At 37.7% G+C, this 17,445-nt stretch overlaps 1 protein-coding gene across 1 annotated transcript in view; it reads right to left on the reverse strand.

The window, feature by feature from the left end:
• Positions 1-13,588, reverse strand: part of ORC5 (origin recognition complex subunit 5) — a 76,465-nt gene extending 62,877 nt beyond the window's left edge. The window contains exons 1-6 of the mRNA XM_086610259.1: positions 13,450-13,588; positions 11,847-11,939; positions 8,234-8,431; positions 4,507-4,581; positions 1,755-1,866; positions 1,277-1,407 (exon numbers count right to left, since the gene is read on the reverse strand). Coding sequence (XP_086466385.1) covers positions 1,277-1,407; positions 1,755-1,866; positions 4,507-4,581; positions 8,234-8,431; positions 11,847-11,939; positions 13,450-13,560 — 720 coding nt within the window. The 5' untranslated portion in view covers positions 13,561-13,588. The remainder of the gene's footprint in view (positions 1-1,276; positions 1,408-1,754; positions 1,867-4,506; positions 4,582-8,233; positions 8,432-11,846; positions 11,940-13,449) is intronic.
• Between the last annotated feature and the right edge of the window lie 3,857 nt (positions 13,589-17,445).

Below are 17,445 nucleotides of genomic sequence, written 5' to 3' on the forward strand. Positions count from 1 at the left end.
TTCCAAAAGACAATAAAAACATTTATGTCAATCATTGCTTCTCTAGGCCTTTGAGTCAAATTAGTATGCTATGTTTCTGTAAAACTGTGGAACTGATCTGGCTTGTAGCAGCTTTGTTACCTTAAAATCCTCTGTAGGAGGCAAATCAAGTGAAAATTTTACAGTCCTAAATAATACAGGAAAATCTTTTAAGTTAACTTTCCTATAAAGTTGAAGTATAGAGAATGTTAGGTGGCAAGTTACATTTATCAAACAGAAAAAAATAGAACTTGAGGCTGGACATGCTGAGACCATGTAATTGAAGTTATTCGTTCAAATGTCGTAAGGAACTGTCTGGCATTCCCCTGCATAGTCCAGGAAAGGAACAAAACAGAAGGGTATTTAGAGATTACAGAAGTCCATGCGAGCAAGAAGGTAGCCATGAGAGCCAAGTCACATAACCACATGTAAAAAGAACTTGAAGAGATAAGAAGCACAGCGAGGTCTATCATTGCTTGAAAGATCAAAACCATAACTATTACTTCCTTCGACTGAATGGCAAACAAACTAACAAAAAAACAAAACAAAAACATTAACCAAATCCGTAATGGAGTTGTCCCTCAAAAAATGCTGCAGTTGCAGCAATTGCTTCTCTTAAACTTATTAGTTGGCATAAAAGGTTTCATCACATTTATCTTCTTATCCCAACAGGTGAAAATAGGTAGCCTGGTCTTCTAATTACTCTTTGACACCAAGGAACAGCTTGAGCTCAAAAAAGTTCTAGGTTGGGTGAACCACACTCAGACTGGCATCTCATTAGTGCAGCTTTTGTTGCCTCTGGCTGAACAACTACACAGCAACGGAAACACTTTATAGCCACCAAAACAACCCAACCTTTGTTACGGATTTTTAGGGAAACTGCATTTTGAGCTAAGGCATTCTTAAGAGGGTAGATTGAGACTAGATATAAGGAACAAATTTTTTACAATAAGGGTGGTGAAACTTGAACAGGTTGCCCAGAAAGGTGGTAGATGCCCCAACCCTGGAAATATTCACAGTCAGGTTGGACAGGGCTCTGAGCAACAGCATCTAGTTGAAGATGTCCTTGCTGAAGATGTCCCTGCACATTGCATGGGGGTGGGACTAGGTGACCTTTAAAGGTCACTTCCAGCCTAAACTATTCTATGAATTTTATGATTTTCTCTTTATCCAACATTCAACAATAAATCTACACTTTCAGAGCTTATTTGGCAAAAAACACTCCAAACCAAAACAACTCTAAAGGAGCTCATCTCACCAGATGCTGAAGTTCTTTCAGATCCCTACAGACCATGTAGAAGACACCAAGCAGAATATTGATATATGCAGCATAGAAATCTGCAGAATATTCTGGGGGATGATTCTGAGACAGGATCTTCTGCAGGTGCCCTGTTTAAACAAAAATAAGTTTTACTTATTTAAATTTAACTTAATAAACTGACCACATTTTACAAGTTAAACGGAAAAACAAACTATAATCATTACTAAAAAAAATCAAAATCCACAAAAAAACTACACTGATTAAAAAAAACCCAGAAAATACAATGGAACCAAAACGTTACTTCGAGACATTTTGGCAAGTGGAAAAAGACAAGTCTTTTAGAGGTTGTGTGAATATACACTTTTACATTCTGGATTCTGTAATAGGCATACTGATAAACATGGAAAAAACATTTGGATGATGTTTAACAAAGTATTATTCAATCCCTGAAAAGCAGGTTAAAGAATCAGTTTACCTATGCTGTAATCAGGAAAATACAAGGTGAATGGCTCAAAGCATCCAGTATTTGGACGGAACAGTTCCCATACTATTTCACTGAGCAGGACAACTGTCACATTTCTGTCAGTCTACAAAGGGAAGAGAAAAAAAAAAAAAAAGAGTGACAGGCAGAGAAAGAAAATAAGTTAACACTTCATGTTACCATATTAATGAGAAAAGTTATTATTGTGACTTTTCTGTTCCACAAAAATCATAGAATTTACAGTTTAATAAAATTACTAGCATAGTAATAAAGCTTCAGCTGGCCTAATCAAGAAGGTCCTACATTTGCAGATCTTCCTAACTATATGACCTTTCTCTGCATCCCTTGACATTTCACCAACATGCTTTGTGTGGTGATAGAGCTCTGGTACTAGACAATATCAACTAGATTCCACCTCTTACTCTCAAAATTAAGACAGCATTTTACTTTGGTAATTAAACCCAGACTTTCAGAATGAACAGGAAGAGTACCAAAAGCAAAAGAAAGCTCAGTGCTTTCTGAAACCAGGCTATCTAGTACTTTATTTTAAAGTCAGTCTTTAAAAACAAACAAAAAACATCCAAAACAAAAGCATAGTATTAATGGTGTACTCTATCAACTGTTTTACTAGTTATCAACAACAGCTGTATGCAGTAACATATTGTTTTTAACCAAGTTTTTATGGACAATATACTTGTCTTGAGTTTGATGTTTTGGTCAATAAATAACAAAACACTTCATATTAAAAAAAATTCCTTATTTTGGTCATTCTTCAATATATCAGCTTTTTAATATGAAGATAACTACCTGTGAAGATGATGCCTCATTCTTCCTTTTCACAAGGTTTTTGCAACCATATTAAAAATTCTGCATAACAAAAGATGCTTTTAAATATGGTTCTTCAAGAGAGACATTTCAAAACTATTGAGGCACTTCTAGAAAATAAAAGGAAGTAACCTGATTGAACTGACAATGCTTAACAGGAGCTGTGAATGACTTGAAAGAAAAGTTTAAATGCTATTCCCTCTTCCCTGAAGTTCAGGAAGAATCTTCTTTTAGTTACTCTTTCTACTTCTTGCCAAAGCAGCACCCACCCACACATATTCTTTACTGTTTCTTCTTTCTCCATTTTTTGGAACTTTTTTTTCTTTTAACAAGAGAGCATCTTTCTGTAAATTTCTTTCAATTGTGGCCAGATTTCCTAGTACTTTAGCTGATAAAAGTAAGGTATTTTCAGTTCAGTTCCCGACAGACCTTCCAGTACGAAAAACTTCAGTGCTTCCCATCATCAGAAATCAAGCATCCTATGACCCATTCTTTGACAACAATCCCCCAGGCCCATAATCTTCCACCACTAATGAAGTTTCTGGTCTCCTTTCGCTCCAGGAAAGGAAGTGCTGTAGTAGATTTGCTCCTACAACACTTCTCTGCAGCATCAGGTGCACAACAGTTTAACAAAGCCTCAGTTCCTAATCCAGAATTTAAGTAACTGGAATCTCAGCATTTAGGAAAGTTGACAAACTAATTTGGAGGTTACTTTTGAATTTGAGAGTGTTTCCCTAGCATATTTAAGTCTTAGCCTATGGCTTTTTGGTCCCTGAACAACAATCATAGGCCTAAGTTTTCCTCCTTTCTCTCTGTCAGATAGCTTCTTCCTGCTTCAGGGGCACCAAAATCCAGAACATGGGCAGAACAGACAAAAAGAGCCAGAAAATGCACCAGCTGCCAGGATTAAGAACACAGCTGTGAATCAGTCTTCATTCAGTAGAGAAATCAATGTCACCAAAAGATTAAGAGTCCACACAAAAGTCTTGAGATAACAAGACTATTTAGATGTTCAGACATTTCAAAGTACCACCACCCTCTGATTTTGCCTTCAGCTCCTTTTCAGAGAATGCACCATTTTTCTTTATGCCAAGGCCTAAGCTTTGATACCTCAGCAGTGAGAGAGGGAAAGATACAGCGGTTTACTCCAATCAGACACATACTGTGGCACAATTCCAGCAGGAGCGTAAAAACTCTCTGCCATCATAAATCACGTTAGCAGCTGCTGAGCTGTGCAGCTCCAGTCGCAACTAAATAGCTGATGCCCTACTGACCATCCTCAAGCCAGCCACCATGCAATGTTGTGAAGTTTCACACGGGAGAAACTTTAGAAGATAAACATTTCTTGAGTTGCAAATTCACGCTTCCAATGCTGAATTCACTAAATATGGTTGAGCTCTCTGAATCAGCAGCTGACTCAAAAGGAGACTTTGGATTCCCACACAAACATCTGACAAACTCTAAAAGGGGTTTTATTTATTTATTTGTACCTAGCCAAGAGGAGCTATGTTGAAGCTTCTCCTCATAGATTATAGTCTGCTTGAGATTTTTTTTCCTGCAATTATTACAAAATTTTCAATGAAGAGTAGAAAAATTTCACATTCTTTTTAGAAACAAAAATATTCTAGAAGAGACAGCTATGTGTCTGACACCAGCCTCAAAAGAATTTACAATAGATCAGATATCATAAACCAAGATACTATTAAAAAGAATTAAAAAAAAAATAAAGAGTGTAAGAAAAACCTGCCAATGTTTAAATTCTAGTTTGGTTTATAGTCTGAGGGGAGGGAGGGGATTAATTTTGAAACTTTTCTCATCTAAAGAACCTCTTATCTTGATCAGTAAGCCTACATGAACAGATACCACATTCAGTTGCTTTCACTACGCAGGACACACATTTATTTTTTTTGCAGACACTTACCAACTCTTGAAGCCTAAGAAACACTGGCAGGATGTTTGCTTCCATTTCCCTCAGCTGCTCTGCTCTATCCAGTACCTTTTAACAAAAGAATTATCTTATTATATAGACAATGTCACCTTTTATTCTCACATGGACTTGAAATTAATTCTTAGCTGCTGGAGACTTATTTCACCAATGGCTCTTAGACAGCAGAAAACACTTAAGTATCAAGATCCCTTAAACAAGCAACGTCAGAGAGATTATCGCTGAAGGTGTACTTCCAGGAATCCCAAGCAGCTCCACCACCTAAAAACAGATACGATCCCCAGACAAGCAGTGTTCTCACGCCTTAAGGCAGTAAGTATTAAAACAGAATATCAGTCAAGACTATCACTGACAAAGCCATGATATCATTAACAACCATTGAAACCTCAATTTTTGTCCAAAATTCTTCTTACATTAAAAAATTATGTGTAGTACTGCAGCACTATATCAACATGCTTACTGTAGGAGAGCTATCTTTTCTCACTATGAAATTATTTTTCAGAAATAAGAGCTGATATTTTCAAAAAGTTAGCTATCATCTGGAATTCACGCAACTGAATTTTGAGAGAAATTTTTCTTGCCATAGTTTGCAGCCTAGAAATTTACAGGATTTATGGTATTGTATGCAAACCTTGCACAGCACTAACAAATATATAGCATATGTACAGCTTAAACTGGAAACGCTTTATCTAAACAACTAACATATTTTGGAGCCTAGAGGGAGAAAAAACCTAGGAGCATGAAAACATGCATGGCTATCTTTTGGCAAAAAAAAATATCATATTCCCAGTGCACTTAAAATCTTGACAGGAATGAAAAAAGATAATAGAAACATTTCGTTTGTGTTTTATTTACTACTCGCAATATAAATCTAAATTCTGAAGCTCATTATTTCTTTTGAATTACTGCTGTTGATAGAGAAACTATAGGTCCCTAGAAAATTGTATTTTTCTATCCTTTTACATTTTCTCCCCACACCAAAACATTAAGACATCTATCATTTCTGTTGCCCACAGTAAGAAGAATTTTATGTGGACAATCAAGAAACATTTTATGAAAACAGTATTTCAAAATCACGCTGTAAGGTAAAAAAAACTCAAAGTGCAGTATTTCTGCAATAATAGCTCATGTTTCTTGGGAATGTATTTAAAACTACAATACAACATATGATTTTATATTGTCATCTGCATTTAGTTCATATAGTAAAAAACTTCAGGGACGAAGACTGCTTTACATTACTGACCAAACAGAGGCTATGTATTTTTACTCATAAAATACTGCTTGCTGGACCTAGTGACATGCAGCTATCAGACAGAGAGCTTTCAGGCCTTGACCTAAGTACATCTTACTTGTTAGTTACGTGAGAAACAAACTAGAGTTTCTACTTACAGCAGAGAAAACATACTGTGACACTGGCTTGTGGAATATGCCAGGTGGTTCACAGAAACAGCTTATCCACAGGCCTTTAAATCCACGCCTTATTCTTTAGTTTTGATACAGATTCGTCACCCTTCAGCTTTTTCTAAAAACTACACATTTTAGAACTGTCTGCTGACTTACATTAAAAACAGCAGCTTGTTACTTCTGTAAAGTGCTAAGTATTGTAAATGCATGAATGACTATAAGTTACATCAGTTCCAATTTTTCAGGTAGTTAGAATGGATAAATTCATTATTCACAAGTAATCACAAGCATTCAGCACCCGTGCTCGGGTTAAGAGAAACATTTAGAATCCTTTGCTTGAAAGTAAACATTTATCTCAATTTGCTCTGAGTTAATTGGGCTGAAATATTACATTATTTACTACTGAAATGAAATACAATAAATTAGCATTGACAGTTTATGCTACCAGCATGCTGGTCTTCCATCAGTCTCAATTTAAACCACTCTACTATAAATCCAGATGACACAGGTAAATATACATGAATTTATTTCTCCCACTCCTGTCTGTTCCCACGCAGAATGGAACTGAAATGTTAATTTAATACATAATTCTTCTGATTCAGCAACTATTTACCTGATACAATTGAACCTTTCTAGGTATTTAACGGTTTGCTTTCTACAACCATTGATCAAGAACTTTTTAATTTTCTGAGTGATACTAATTTTCATATAATGCATGAAGCATTCTTTACTGATGTGGAATAGTTTCTTAATTCAAATATTAATCTGAAAGCAAAATTTTACTGTATGAAGTATTTTGTGAAATGCCCTAAAGGTTATTTCAGTGCTAAATTTTGTTCTTATGGAATTGTTGAAGGATGCCAATATCACTTCTGTGACAGTAAATTAAAATTAATTATCTATGTATAACTTCTTATCTATTGTTAAGTACTGGTACATTTTTTTCTTCAATTTTTAAGAAGTATGTCAAATTTATTAACCTCATGAGCTGCAGGAAACTGAGAAATATGGTTTCCACTAAACATAATATGAAGTTATTTAGCTCAGTAGTTAAGTACTTTTAAAAGGAAATAAAACTTATTTAACTATAACCTGAGAAACAGAATGAAGAATGTTCAATGTAATTATGAACTTCTTGTTCAACTGCAAAAAAAAAATCAAAGCAGTAGGTCTGCTGATTGCTGCGAGAAACATGCAGAGCTATTACCCAGGGTCAGTAAGCTTTCAATCTTGAACCACTTTCTTGTTTTCTTAAATAATCAATTTGACCTCTTTTAAAAAATCCGTAATTCCTACTGCTGGGCTGAAATTTCAGTCCATCTCTTACAGGTCCACAATGCACATACAGAGTTACACATCACTAATTCTATGGTGTTCACATTTTTAAGATAATAGATGTTGTTCAACTAAGTGAGAGCTAGGAAAAAAAGTAGTTTTGAGGGGTTTGTCCTTTCTTCAGACCTCCTGTATGCCTGAAATTTGTTTCTATGTTCATCTCTTAGCACGATAAATGCTGTTACAGATGTCTGTCTACATTGACTCCTTTATGTAGTTAAGATTATCATAGGGAAAAAAAACACGACGAAAAACAACCAACAACAAAACCTAGTGTTCTAGTCCTACATCGATTCAATCACTCCTATGATCTAAATTCTGATTATTTTTCCTGAGGTCTGCCTGTTTATTCCATTTCAGTATATCATCAAGTTTTTCACTGCCATCTTTTTTTCCATCTTAATTTTAAAACTACGGGTCTTGTCTCTGAGGGCCACAGTGTAATTGAAGATGTAAGACCTCAACAGCACTTTTGCAGAGGAAATTATGCACTTTAGTTCCTTAATATCACTTCTAACTTGAACCTATTCTAGTCAACCAATTCTTGGCATTTGCGTGCTCCATGATTCACCTCTGCCCTCCTTCCCACTTTTGCTTTCTCATTTCTATCTTCACAAGGAAAGAGATAAATCTGACTTACTAATTATAAAACGAATACAGGCTCTCTATATTTAAAGATTTTGTAATATTATTACATACCTAATTTAACTATGCAGTACAATTTACATTCATTATTAGTTATGCTATACAGCTTTTGTGTAGAAAAAAAATCTAAAACCAGGAAAAATATAGAACCTCATCTAAAGCCAGTAAACCAACAGTAAGAATCTAAACAGTATTAACAGACTCTGAATTAGGTCCACGGGAAAATTTTGTGAAAACTGATCTATAATGCACACATCTCACATACAAATTATCGATAACAATTACTCGCACCCCCTTAACCGAAAATTAAATTACTTACAATGTATACTGTTTGATCTTGAAGCTCTCGACTCGCAACAGCTTGTTTAAACAGACGTACAAAGTCATTGAAATTATCACAAGGCACATGGGAAGCCTGTTCTGTCTCAGAAGAACAGCTTTGCAACTGGATGAGAATTTCTTCTAAAAGAAGTCGTGAAGTAAAGTATTCCACACAGTTCACAAACACATGAGGAAGCTGAGGATGATAAAAAAAAGATACAACTCTATTTGGCTTTTTCAATATAAATACTTCAAAAATCAGTTTTCCCTCCCAGATGAGACAATGAAAGAAACCACACCCTGCCACCAGAATATAGAACATAAACCAAAAAACCTTGCCTAAAAAGAATGATCACTTATGTATCTAGTCAAAATATTACATACCACAAAGAGAGATTTGATGAATCCTCATATGAAACATAGTGTATATTCTATGTTTAAAAATTATGAGCAATACACAAAAAGAAAACTAAATAGCATTAAGATCAAAGAAAAGCTCGACAATTGTAACACGTTACAGTATCATAAAATAGTCCATTACAAATTACAGTGTCCAGATAACGTGAACTTCTCAAATGTATATTACAAAAAGCAATCTAGAAGCACACTCCTCAAAATTATTCTGAATGTTTTTGCCATTCACTTCATAGAAAAGATAAAGCGTAAGCTGCTCTATCAGACACATGTAATCAGTTTGCTTGTGCAGAACATTTTAGAAAACCACATCTTTTCAGAGTAAAGAAAATGTGAAAAATACGCAACATGAGACACAAGTACATTTTATGGATTGCCATATAATATACTTGTAAGTATCAATTTAGTAATATTGAAAAGTTAACGTCATTTGTCTTTAAATAAAAGACACTACAGACTGCAAAATCGTACCAGTATGCAAGCCTACATAAGGCAAAAAAGGTAATTTTCTAGCAACTCTATTTTTAAGAAATAGATTATTTGAATAGCTCTGTACTCTCTGGGAAGGCATATGTTCTTTTTTATGCTGAACATTGAAACCTCTGGAAAACGTTAGTCATTGAGATACATATGCATTACTTGCAAAACTAAACTTTTGATACAGGAAGCGTGTATGTGTATCACAAAAAAAAAATAAGCACTTTCCAGTCTTTCTACTTAAAATACAATATATGGCCTATGATTCAGCAGATGTGGGAAAGTGTGGGTATGTGCTGGCAATCCACTCAAACAGTATGCAATAAAAAGCTTTCTTATGATTTTGAACACTGTTAAAAGAAAGGGGCTACATCCCCAAAAGCACCTATTCAAAGTGCTGCACGTCTATAGCAGAAGGAAAGCTGGGCACCTCAGAATGATTCACAACACCCCATTATGTAGGAGACACCTATATTTGGCAATAAGAAGCTCTGTAGAAAGAGTTGCTGCTTAACTCCTCTTCCTTTCCAGGGTCTGATCACATCTTTGGATATGGTGCAAGTGGGTAGTACAGTGTTAGGAGCATTGCACAAAAGGCTACTGCATGAAAGAGGATCACAACGACTGCCTTCCACCTCTCTCTCTCCATAGAGTTTTTAATGAAAGGGACAAGAGCACTATGTTTTGCATAAAACCCCGTCCTGCAGATAAGGGACAAGTGCACTCTCGGCATGTCTAAAATTTCAGGACTATGAGAACACACAAGTGGAAATTTACAGTTTGGGCATGAAGTAGGCACTTGTCATTGGATTTAAATCCCAGAAGTACATGACTGACAAAAACACAGGCACTAACAGGTTTAGATGGAAATTTCTGTGATGACACCCTTCAACTTAGGAGGACTTTAAAACCTGTTTTGGGAAAAATTAGAACAAGGAATAAAACTAGCATGAATATGCACATCTGCTAGTAGAAAAAGAAAGGCCACAAAAGTGGCAAGAACCTAGTACTCGAAAGTCTTCTGCAAGCGCTGACCAGAGAGGGACCGCAATGGACTTCAGGCCATGCCTCTCCACACCATTCTTAAAGACAACTATTTTTGTAAGAAACATGCATTCAGTCACAGTTGCCCACTACTTCTAATTAGTTCAGATTCTCTCATGATGTTTACAGACGAGGTTTTTCTGCGTGCAGTCCTTGCAACCGAAATAAGTCCATTCCTGACAAAGTTCCTACTTCAGGTTGGAAACATATAGCAACTCCAGTATTAATCACTGAGGATATAATCCATCTCCTACAGGATATTAAAGTAGGTTTTTTCCTTAACAGTTGAGGGGAAGAGAGTTTGTAGTCTCAGCTTCCAAGGAACGTAAGGCTCCAAATTCAAAACTCTACAATGAATTCTCAGTAGTTTCCATTTCACGTATTCCAACAACATCTGTCTTATCTGTTTTCCAAGAGCAGGAATCCAAAGGAAGTTTATGTTAGATGGTGAAGCTGAAAAAGAGCATACAGTCCTAACATTTCTGAAAGTTATGCTCATACCAGAGGAAACAGCAACAGTACTGGCATGGAATAATAAAATCCATCCCACCAGCAAAAGACCTGGCAATGCCAAGCTTAGTAAACACAAACACACCTGAAGAATTAATTTTACTACATTAGAAACTGTGAATGGCATCCTGTTTCTTGGGGTTTTTAACTTATGATGCATATCAAGCTGTGTTTGGAGGATCCAGAAAAAATTAAAGTGCACAAAATTTGTATTTTCAAACAGATTCCGAAAATATAACACTAAAAAGTGCTATCAATACACTTTTTCCCATTTAGAGCTATTCATTAAGCAAAAGAATAATTATTTATTGTGCAGGAATTAAATCAGTTGTTCCTATGCAACATTGCTGCAACGTTTTAGAACTCCTGCATTGTTTCTTTTTCAAAGTGAAAGACAGACTTTCCTGCTTCTACAAGAAGGATGATTGGAACTAAACAGATCTGCAGCAGCGAACACAACATTCTCCCCAAGTCTGCAAAAACAACTTTCAGTATCAGGAAGAACGGCAATTGCCTGGTATTCAGCCAGTGATTTTCACCACTTCAGACTATTTTTTTTTCAGCAACTATGTTTAGCTTGTATATTTGCTTTGAATGCTTTTAATAACTTTACTAAGTTTAAGCTCTTCGGCTAACATTTAAATAGATCATACACATCCAGCTCAATGTAATTAAAATGAATTTGTTAACACAAAACAAACAAAATTCCACTACTGCAAGCTCTTCTCACTGTTCTTCATAGACTCCCTCGTCATATAAAAGAAAAACTAGTTTAAAAGAGAATTACAAGAAGATTCAAAAAAAGTACAGTATAATTGACTCTCAGATTGAACTGGAATCATCATAAGAGTACTTATTTGGCACTGGAGCTATTTCAGGTTAAGTCCCTTTTAGAGAGCTGCACAAAATTTGGCTCCTTTTTTTTCTTTTTAAACTTCCTTAGAGAAGTTATTATGATTTATATTATATCTCAGTATTTACAATTTCATTTTATTCTGAGTGCACTAGTGAGAAGAGCGATGTGTTCACCACACGCTAAGTGGAGAAGAAGAATCAAGACAGAACTGGCTGAGGAAACAAACCATTTTGAGAAAGCAGAAGCTAGTTTGAGAGACCATCTATTACAAATAAGTTCTGAAGTCAATATCCATTGTGAACATTCTTACCTGTAAGGTGTTTAGAAGAGTTTGCATCACATAGGTCTTTCCACTAGATGTATGTCCGTAGATGAAGATGGATGGAAAACTAAACTGCTGACGCTAGGAAAAAAAAAAGTTGTTGCTGTTTCAATTCTTCTTTTTCATTCAACAGATAAAAGATTTATCGATGCAGTTTCCCTCCAAAAGAAAAGCTATCTTTTAAATTGAGGCATTAAATATAAAAATACACCAATTATTATGGAATCAATGTGATCAAGTTTTATGTTTCTTCTTCACAGAAATGCTACGATGTCCCAAGAATCAAGTATCAACATAAAGCTACCAGTGAAACTGCTATAACATGAGGATACATTTTTCACGGGAAAAAGGAAAGAAACAAACAAAGAAAAAAAAAAAAAAAACACACCAAAAAAACAGCCCAAACAAACAAACAACAAAAGCACACACCATGAGAAAAGCAGTAGGCTTTTAATTCAAATTAGTTAATTAACTGCAATAAAATCTTCGCAAGCACAAACTGCAAGCTTTACATCAGCCTAACTTCTACAAACACTACAAACTGCTTTTCTTTCCATTAGCATCAAACAAGGCAATATTCGATATAATATCTGTATTTATTTAATGGTACTGATGCTGTATATTTCACGGATTTTTTTTTTTAAGATGCAAGGAAAATAATTGTTCTTTTTATTTCATTCTGAACATGTATTTATTTTTGTGGTTTTCTCATTTCTAAGAATTTTGTACACTGACTTAAAAAATGAATACAAAAATAAATTTGACAAACACTTCTTACAAAAAACAATGATATTTGTTTTAATATAATATTTAATGATATTTGATTAATCCAAGACGAATGCACTCCTGTGCAAGATATGAAAATACTCTAATCTGCATATTTAACAAGAATTTAAGTATCTGTGTTTTTCAAGACTTTTTGCCACTATGCTTGTAACAAATACATAAAACTTAAAAGCTTTTATTTGATGTAATTACTATTACCTATAATTAAAGGCAGAACCAGAAACAGATACTAATTTCCATTTTGTTTGCTTAATGTAAATATATCAACTGCTTTTAAGTTTGCAGATAAAAATCTCCATTACTTTTTACCACAGCTTTGCCAAGCTGTGACAGAATCAATTAACAAGCCTGTGATTACCAAATCTTAGGCCAGCAACAGAGCTACTAAGAATTAGACCAATTTCATATACTTAGAACTCAGGCACATAGATATTAGATTAACAGCTCAAAACCAAACAGAATTTCTACACTGCAACTGAAAACAAAATCCTGCAGAACTTTAGACCAGGGAAGAAGATGGATTTACTTCCTGGTACTAACTGGCAAAGACGGAACAGAGTCATGGAGAAAACAGGCTTCAGAGACAGAAAGGCACAAACAGCTGTAAGTTTGTTTGGGTCTTTCCAGTTGCAGAACAGCTTTCAACCTTCAAACTTATTAGTATCTATCTGCCAAACACTAGTGTTAAAAATGAGTAACAAAAAACACCAATGACATCACAAACATGCCCTTAAATTTCCACTCTCCTATCTGAAACAGCAGAATGCCTTTGTTCTACTCAAACATAAAACAGAAAAAGCACTACCTCCCCAAATATTGACAGCAACATGGACACTTGGGATTCTCGACAAGGCACCAAACTTTCCAATTGAAGTAGTGCAGCTGCTGGGTACGCTGGATGTTGAAGATTAGGCATTTTGATATTCCCGTAGTTAGTCACCTAAACATGCATGCCTCATTTGAGGAGCAGAAACAAGAAACAGAGTGATCTGGAAAACAAAATGTTTTAATTATCATTTGCTGTCATATAAATAAAGGAGGAAAATGAACAGGAATTGACATAAAAGCCAAACAGACATTCTAGCTCAGGATAATGGTGTAATTATGACAGACTTAAGGAACTTCATCAAATACTACGTAAGCCACTATACAGACATTTTTACACCAGGCAGAATCAAAAAAAAATCAAATAAAAAGGGAAAGGCATACAGGGTATGAGCAAATCAATATAATAAAGAATTGTCACCCTTTAGTTAACTGGAGAAATATGTATTTAGTTCTGGTTTTATATACATTTAAAAGTAGCAAGGGAATAAAACGAGTAAAGTAGATTAGTCAAAGATCATCACCTCCCTGCACAGCCAACAAACTAGGAATTACATGTAACAGAGAAGAGGTAGGGCATAAGGAAACATGAGGATGACAAAATAATAGTTCATATATTAACAGGAATGCTTGCCCCAGCTTAAAAGCAGCAGAGGCATATGAAGAAAAATCCAGCTGATGGTAAAGACTGGAAACAGTTCTTAAAAATAGTAGTAGCGTGAATCAGCTAGATAAAGCTGTAATATTAATTACAGTCTACCTTTCAGACAAGGACTAGTCAAGGAAGACCGAGGGTCTTGATTGTCCCAACACTGGGAAGGCTGGATTTTAATGGCAGGATGTGGAAAAACACCTCAGTCAAAGATACTACTTTGTCTGCAGTTTCTAAAACTGCTGGAAAGATAGTACATTTGTCTATAGTGATAAGCACAACATGTAGAGAGAGAACTGAAGTAACCTCACCAGCTGGATTCTGACTTTGTCAAATGTAACATAACTTGACACCCAAAAAGAAAGTTTGGAAATTTAGGTAGTGCAATAAAGACATCTCATCCACAGATAGGACTATCTGTAAGTTATCAAGTCAAAGACAATAAACAAAGCACTCCAAATACATTTAAATATAAAGTATTCACAGCCAAATACGTTATGCTGGGCATAAGTACAATGCTACATGAGAAAACATCAAGTTAGCAAAAGGAGATGAAAAATAGCACGGGAAATAGAAAACAAACCCTTCTGAAGCAAAAAAAGCAATACTGTGTTGCACTGAGAGAGGAGCTTTTGGCCTATAAGGAGGTTCACAAACATAAATGTATTCATGGAAATATTTAATAGAGTTCATTTTGGGAACAATCCCTATTAATTATTTCCATAAATATATTTGAGGAAAGATTTTTTTCTTTTATTTTTACACTTCACCTTCAATGTTTTATGAAGTAAAAGTTGGGATTGTGGAATCGTCAATAGAAAAACAAGTGGCATCAATAAGGAAAAAAAGTATAACCCAAAGAACAGAAGTAATGCCAGTATAATGAAATTCAACACTTCAAATTACACATATTTGTAAATAAGTAACCATTTCATGCCTAACAAGGAGTACAGTTAGATACCAAGAAACTTTAAGTCTGAAGCAACCTGAAACAAACAAATCAATCACATAGTATGAGAATTCAAAGTAATGCAGCTGTCAAAAAAACAAATGCATAATTATATATATCAGGCAAATTATTTCCCATACAGACAACCACACGTTGGCCCATTCTATCAGATCAGTAAGATCAGGTTTGAACAGGTCTGCGCATATGTCCACTCTATCTGTTCAGGTATCTATTCAAAATGGAGTGAAGATACAAAAAATTGAATAGCTTCATTGAAGTTGCTCTCTAAAACTGAGATAGGAATAAATATCAAGGATGAAAAGAAAAAAAATTAGACAGTAGCTTCCAAAACAGAGGACAAACAAGGAAACAAGGGAAACAGTTTCAGAACAGGCTAAGTTTGCATGGATTTAAGAAAAAGGACAGCTTTTTTGCTACACTGACTACATGAGAACAGGGCTTGACTAAGTGTCCTAAACGTATCTAAAACCAGCTTCTGGTTACTTCAGCTTCTCCACCCTGCTGCTCAACTGCTCTCCAGAAAAGCATGAATCGCCTGTTGATCACACAGTACCTGCCAGCCCTATTTGTTTCTAAAAAACTCCAGCACATGCCAACACATTTAAGCCACTGAATGAAAACCTGCATCTCTACTGACTATATGTAGGTGTCTTAATCTTCAGCGGGATCCCATCCTAGAGTTCACAAGAGCAAGGACGTTTGGAGCAACGAGTTTAACAAAAGAATTAATTTAGATGAAGTGGCAATGCTGACACAAGAACTAGCATGAGCCAAAGCTTGAATCCAGGATGTTCCTGACAGGGAAGGTTGTACAGAGGTTGCACATGTGACTCCAGCCAGATCAGGAGGAACAAAAAGCACTTATTTTCCAGCTGAGTCCAGGTAAGATTACCAAAAGCAGAACAAGTTGCATTCGCGGCTGGACTTTACGATCTGGCACAGGTGTGCCCTGGCTGAGCGGGAATATCGACCCCCGGCCTCCACGAGGCCCGGGCTGAGGGCTCCCTCAGCCACGCGCCTGTGGGGCCGAGGGCGAGCCCGGCTCAGGGGCAGCTCCGACCCCGGCAGGCCGGGTGGGAGGGAGGCGGCCGGGACCCCTGCGCGCGGCCCCGCACGGATTCCCAACCGGAATGCAGCAGGAGCAGGTCTACCCCTTCACCTCACTCCTCTCCCGCCCTCCCCGAGCGCCAGGAACCGGCCGCCCGCGTCCCGCCGCTCCGCTCCGCCGGGCAGCTCACCTCAGCTTCCAACGCGCGGCCCGAGCCGTCCGCGCGCCGGCTCCCGCGGAGCCTTCTGCGCATGCGCACACACCGCCCGCCCAGCCCTCCCCGAGCACTGCGCAGGTGCGGAGCCCGCACGCATGCGCCGTAGCCACGTGAGGCTCCTGGCCCCTAGTCTGGGTCTGGCGGCGCGGGAACGGGCGGGAGGGTTGTGAGGAGAGGCGGTTGTGTGCTCTGGAGCGGGCGAGCGCGCACCTGTGGGGTTCCGGGGATGGAGGCAGTGTCTTATCCCGCAGACACAGCTACGTATAGCTCATGTCCCTGGACACAGGTATCTTTGGAGCCGTGCGTTAGAAGCCGCTTGGCAGCAGATCCCTCACGGAGAGGAGGATGTTCACGTTGACACAAGGAACTTTGTCAACTTATCCACCGCTCGGTGGATAAGGAATTGGCTCAATGGCCGCACTCAGAGAGTAGTGGTCAACGGCTCGATGTCCAAGTGGAGACCGGTCACGAGTAGCGTCCCTCAGGGGTCCGTGTTGGGCCCGGCCCTCTTCAACATCTTTGTCAGTGACGTGGACAGTGGCATGCAGTGCACCCTCAGCAAGTTCGCCGATGACACCAAGCTGTGTGGTGCCGTCGATACGCTGGAAGGGAGGGATGCCATCCAGAGGGACCTCGACAGGCTGGAGAGGTGGGCCCGTGTCAACCTCATGAAGTTTAACCAGGCCAAATGCAAGGTCCTACATCAGGGTCATGGCAATCCCAGGCACAAATACAGACTGGGTGGTGAATGGATCGAGAGCAGCCCTGAGGAGAAGGACTTGGGAGTACTGGTGGACGAGAAGCTCAATATGAGCCGGCAATGTGCTCTTGCGGCCCAGAAGGCCAACCGCATCCTGGGCTGCATCAAGAGGAGCGTGGCCAGCAGGTCGAGAGAGGTGATTCTCCCCCTCTACTCTGCCCTCGTGAGACCTCACCTGGAGTACTGCGTCCAGTTCTGGAGCCCCCAACATAAGAAGGACATGGACCAGTTGGAGAGGGTCCAGAGGAGGGCCACGAAGATGATAAGAGGGCTGGAGCACCTTTCCTATGAGGACAGGCTGAAAGAGTTGGGGCTGTTCAGCCTGGAGA

The sequence above is a fragment of the Tauraco erythrolophus genome, chromosome 4, assembly GCF_009769465.1.
Source record: "Tauraco erythrolophus isolate bTauEry1 chromosome 4, bTauEry1.pri, whole genome shotgun sequence".
Lineage (NCBI taxonomy): Eukaryota > Metazoa > Chordata > Aves > Musophagiformes > Musophagidae > Tauraco > Tauraco erythrolophus.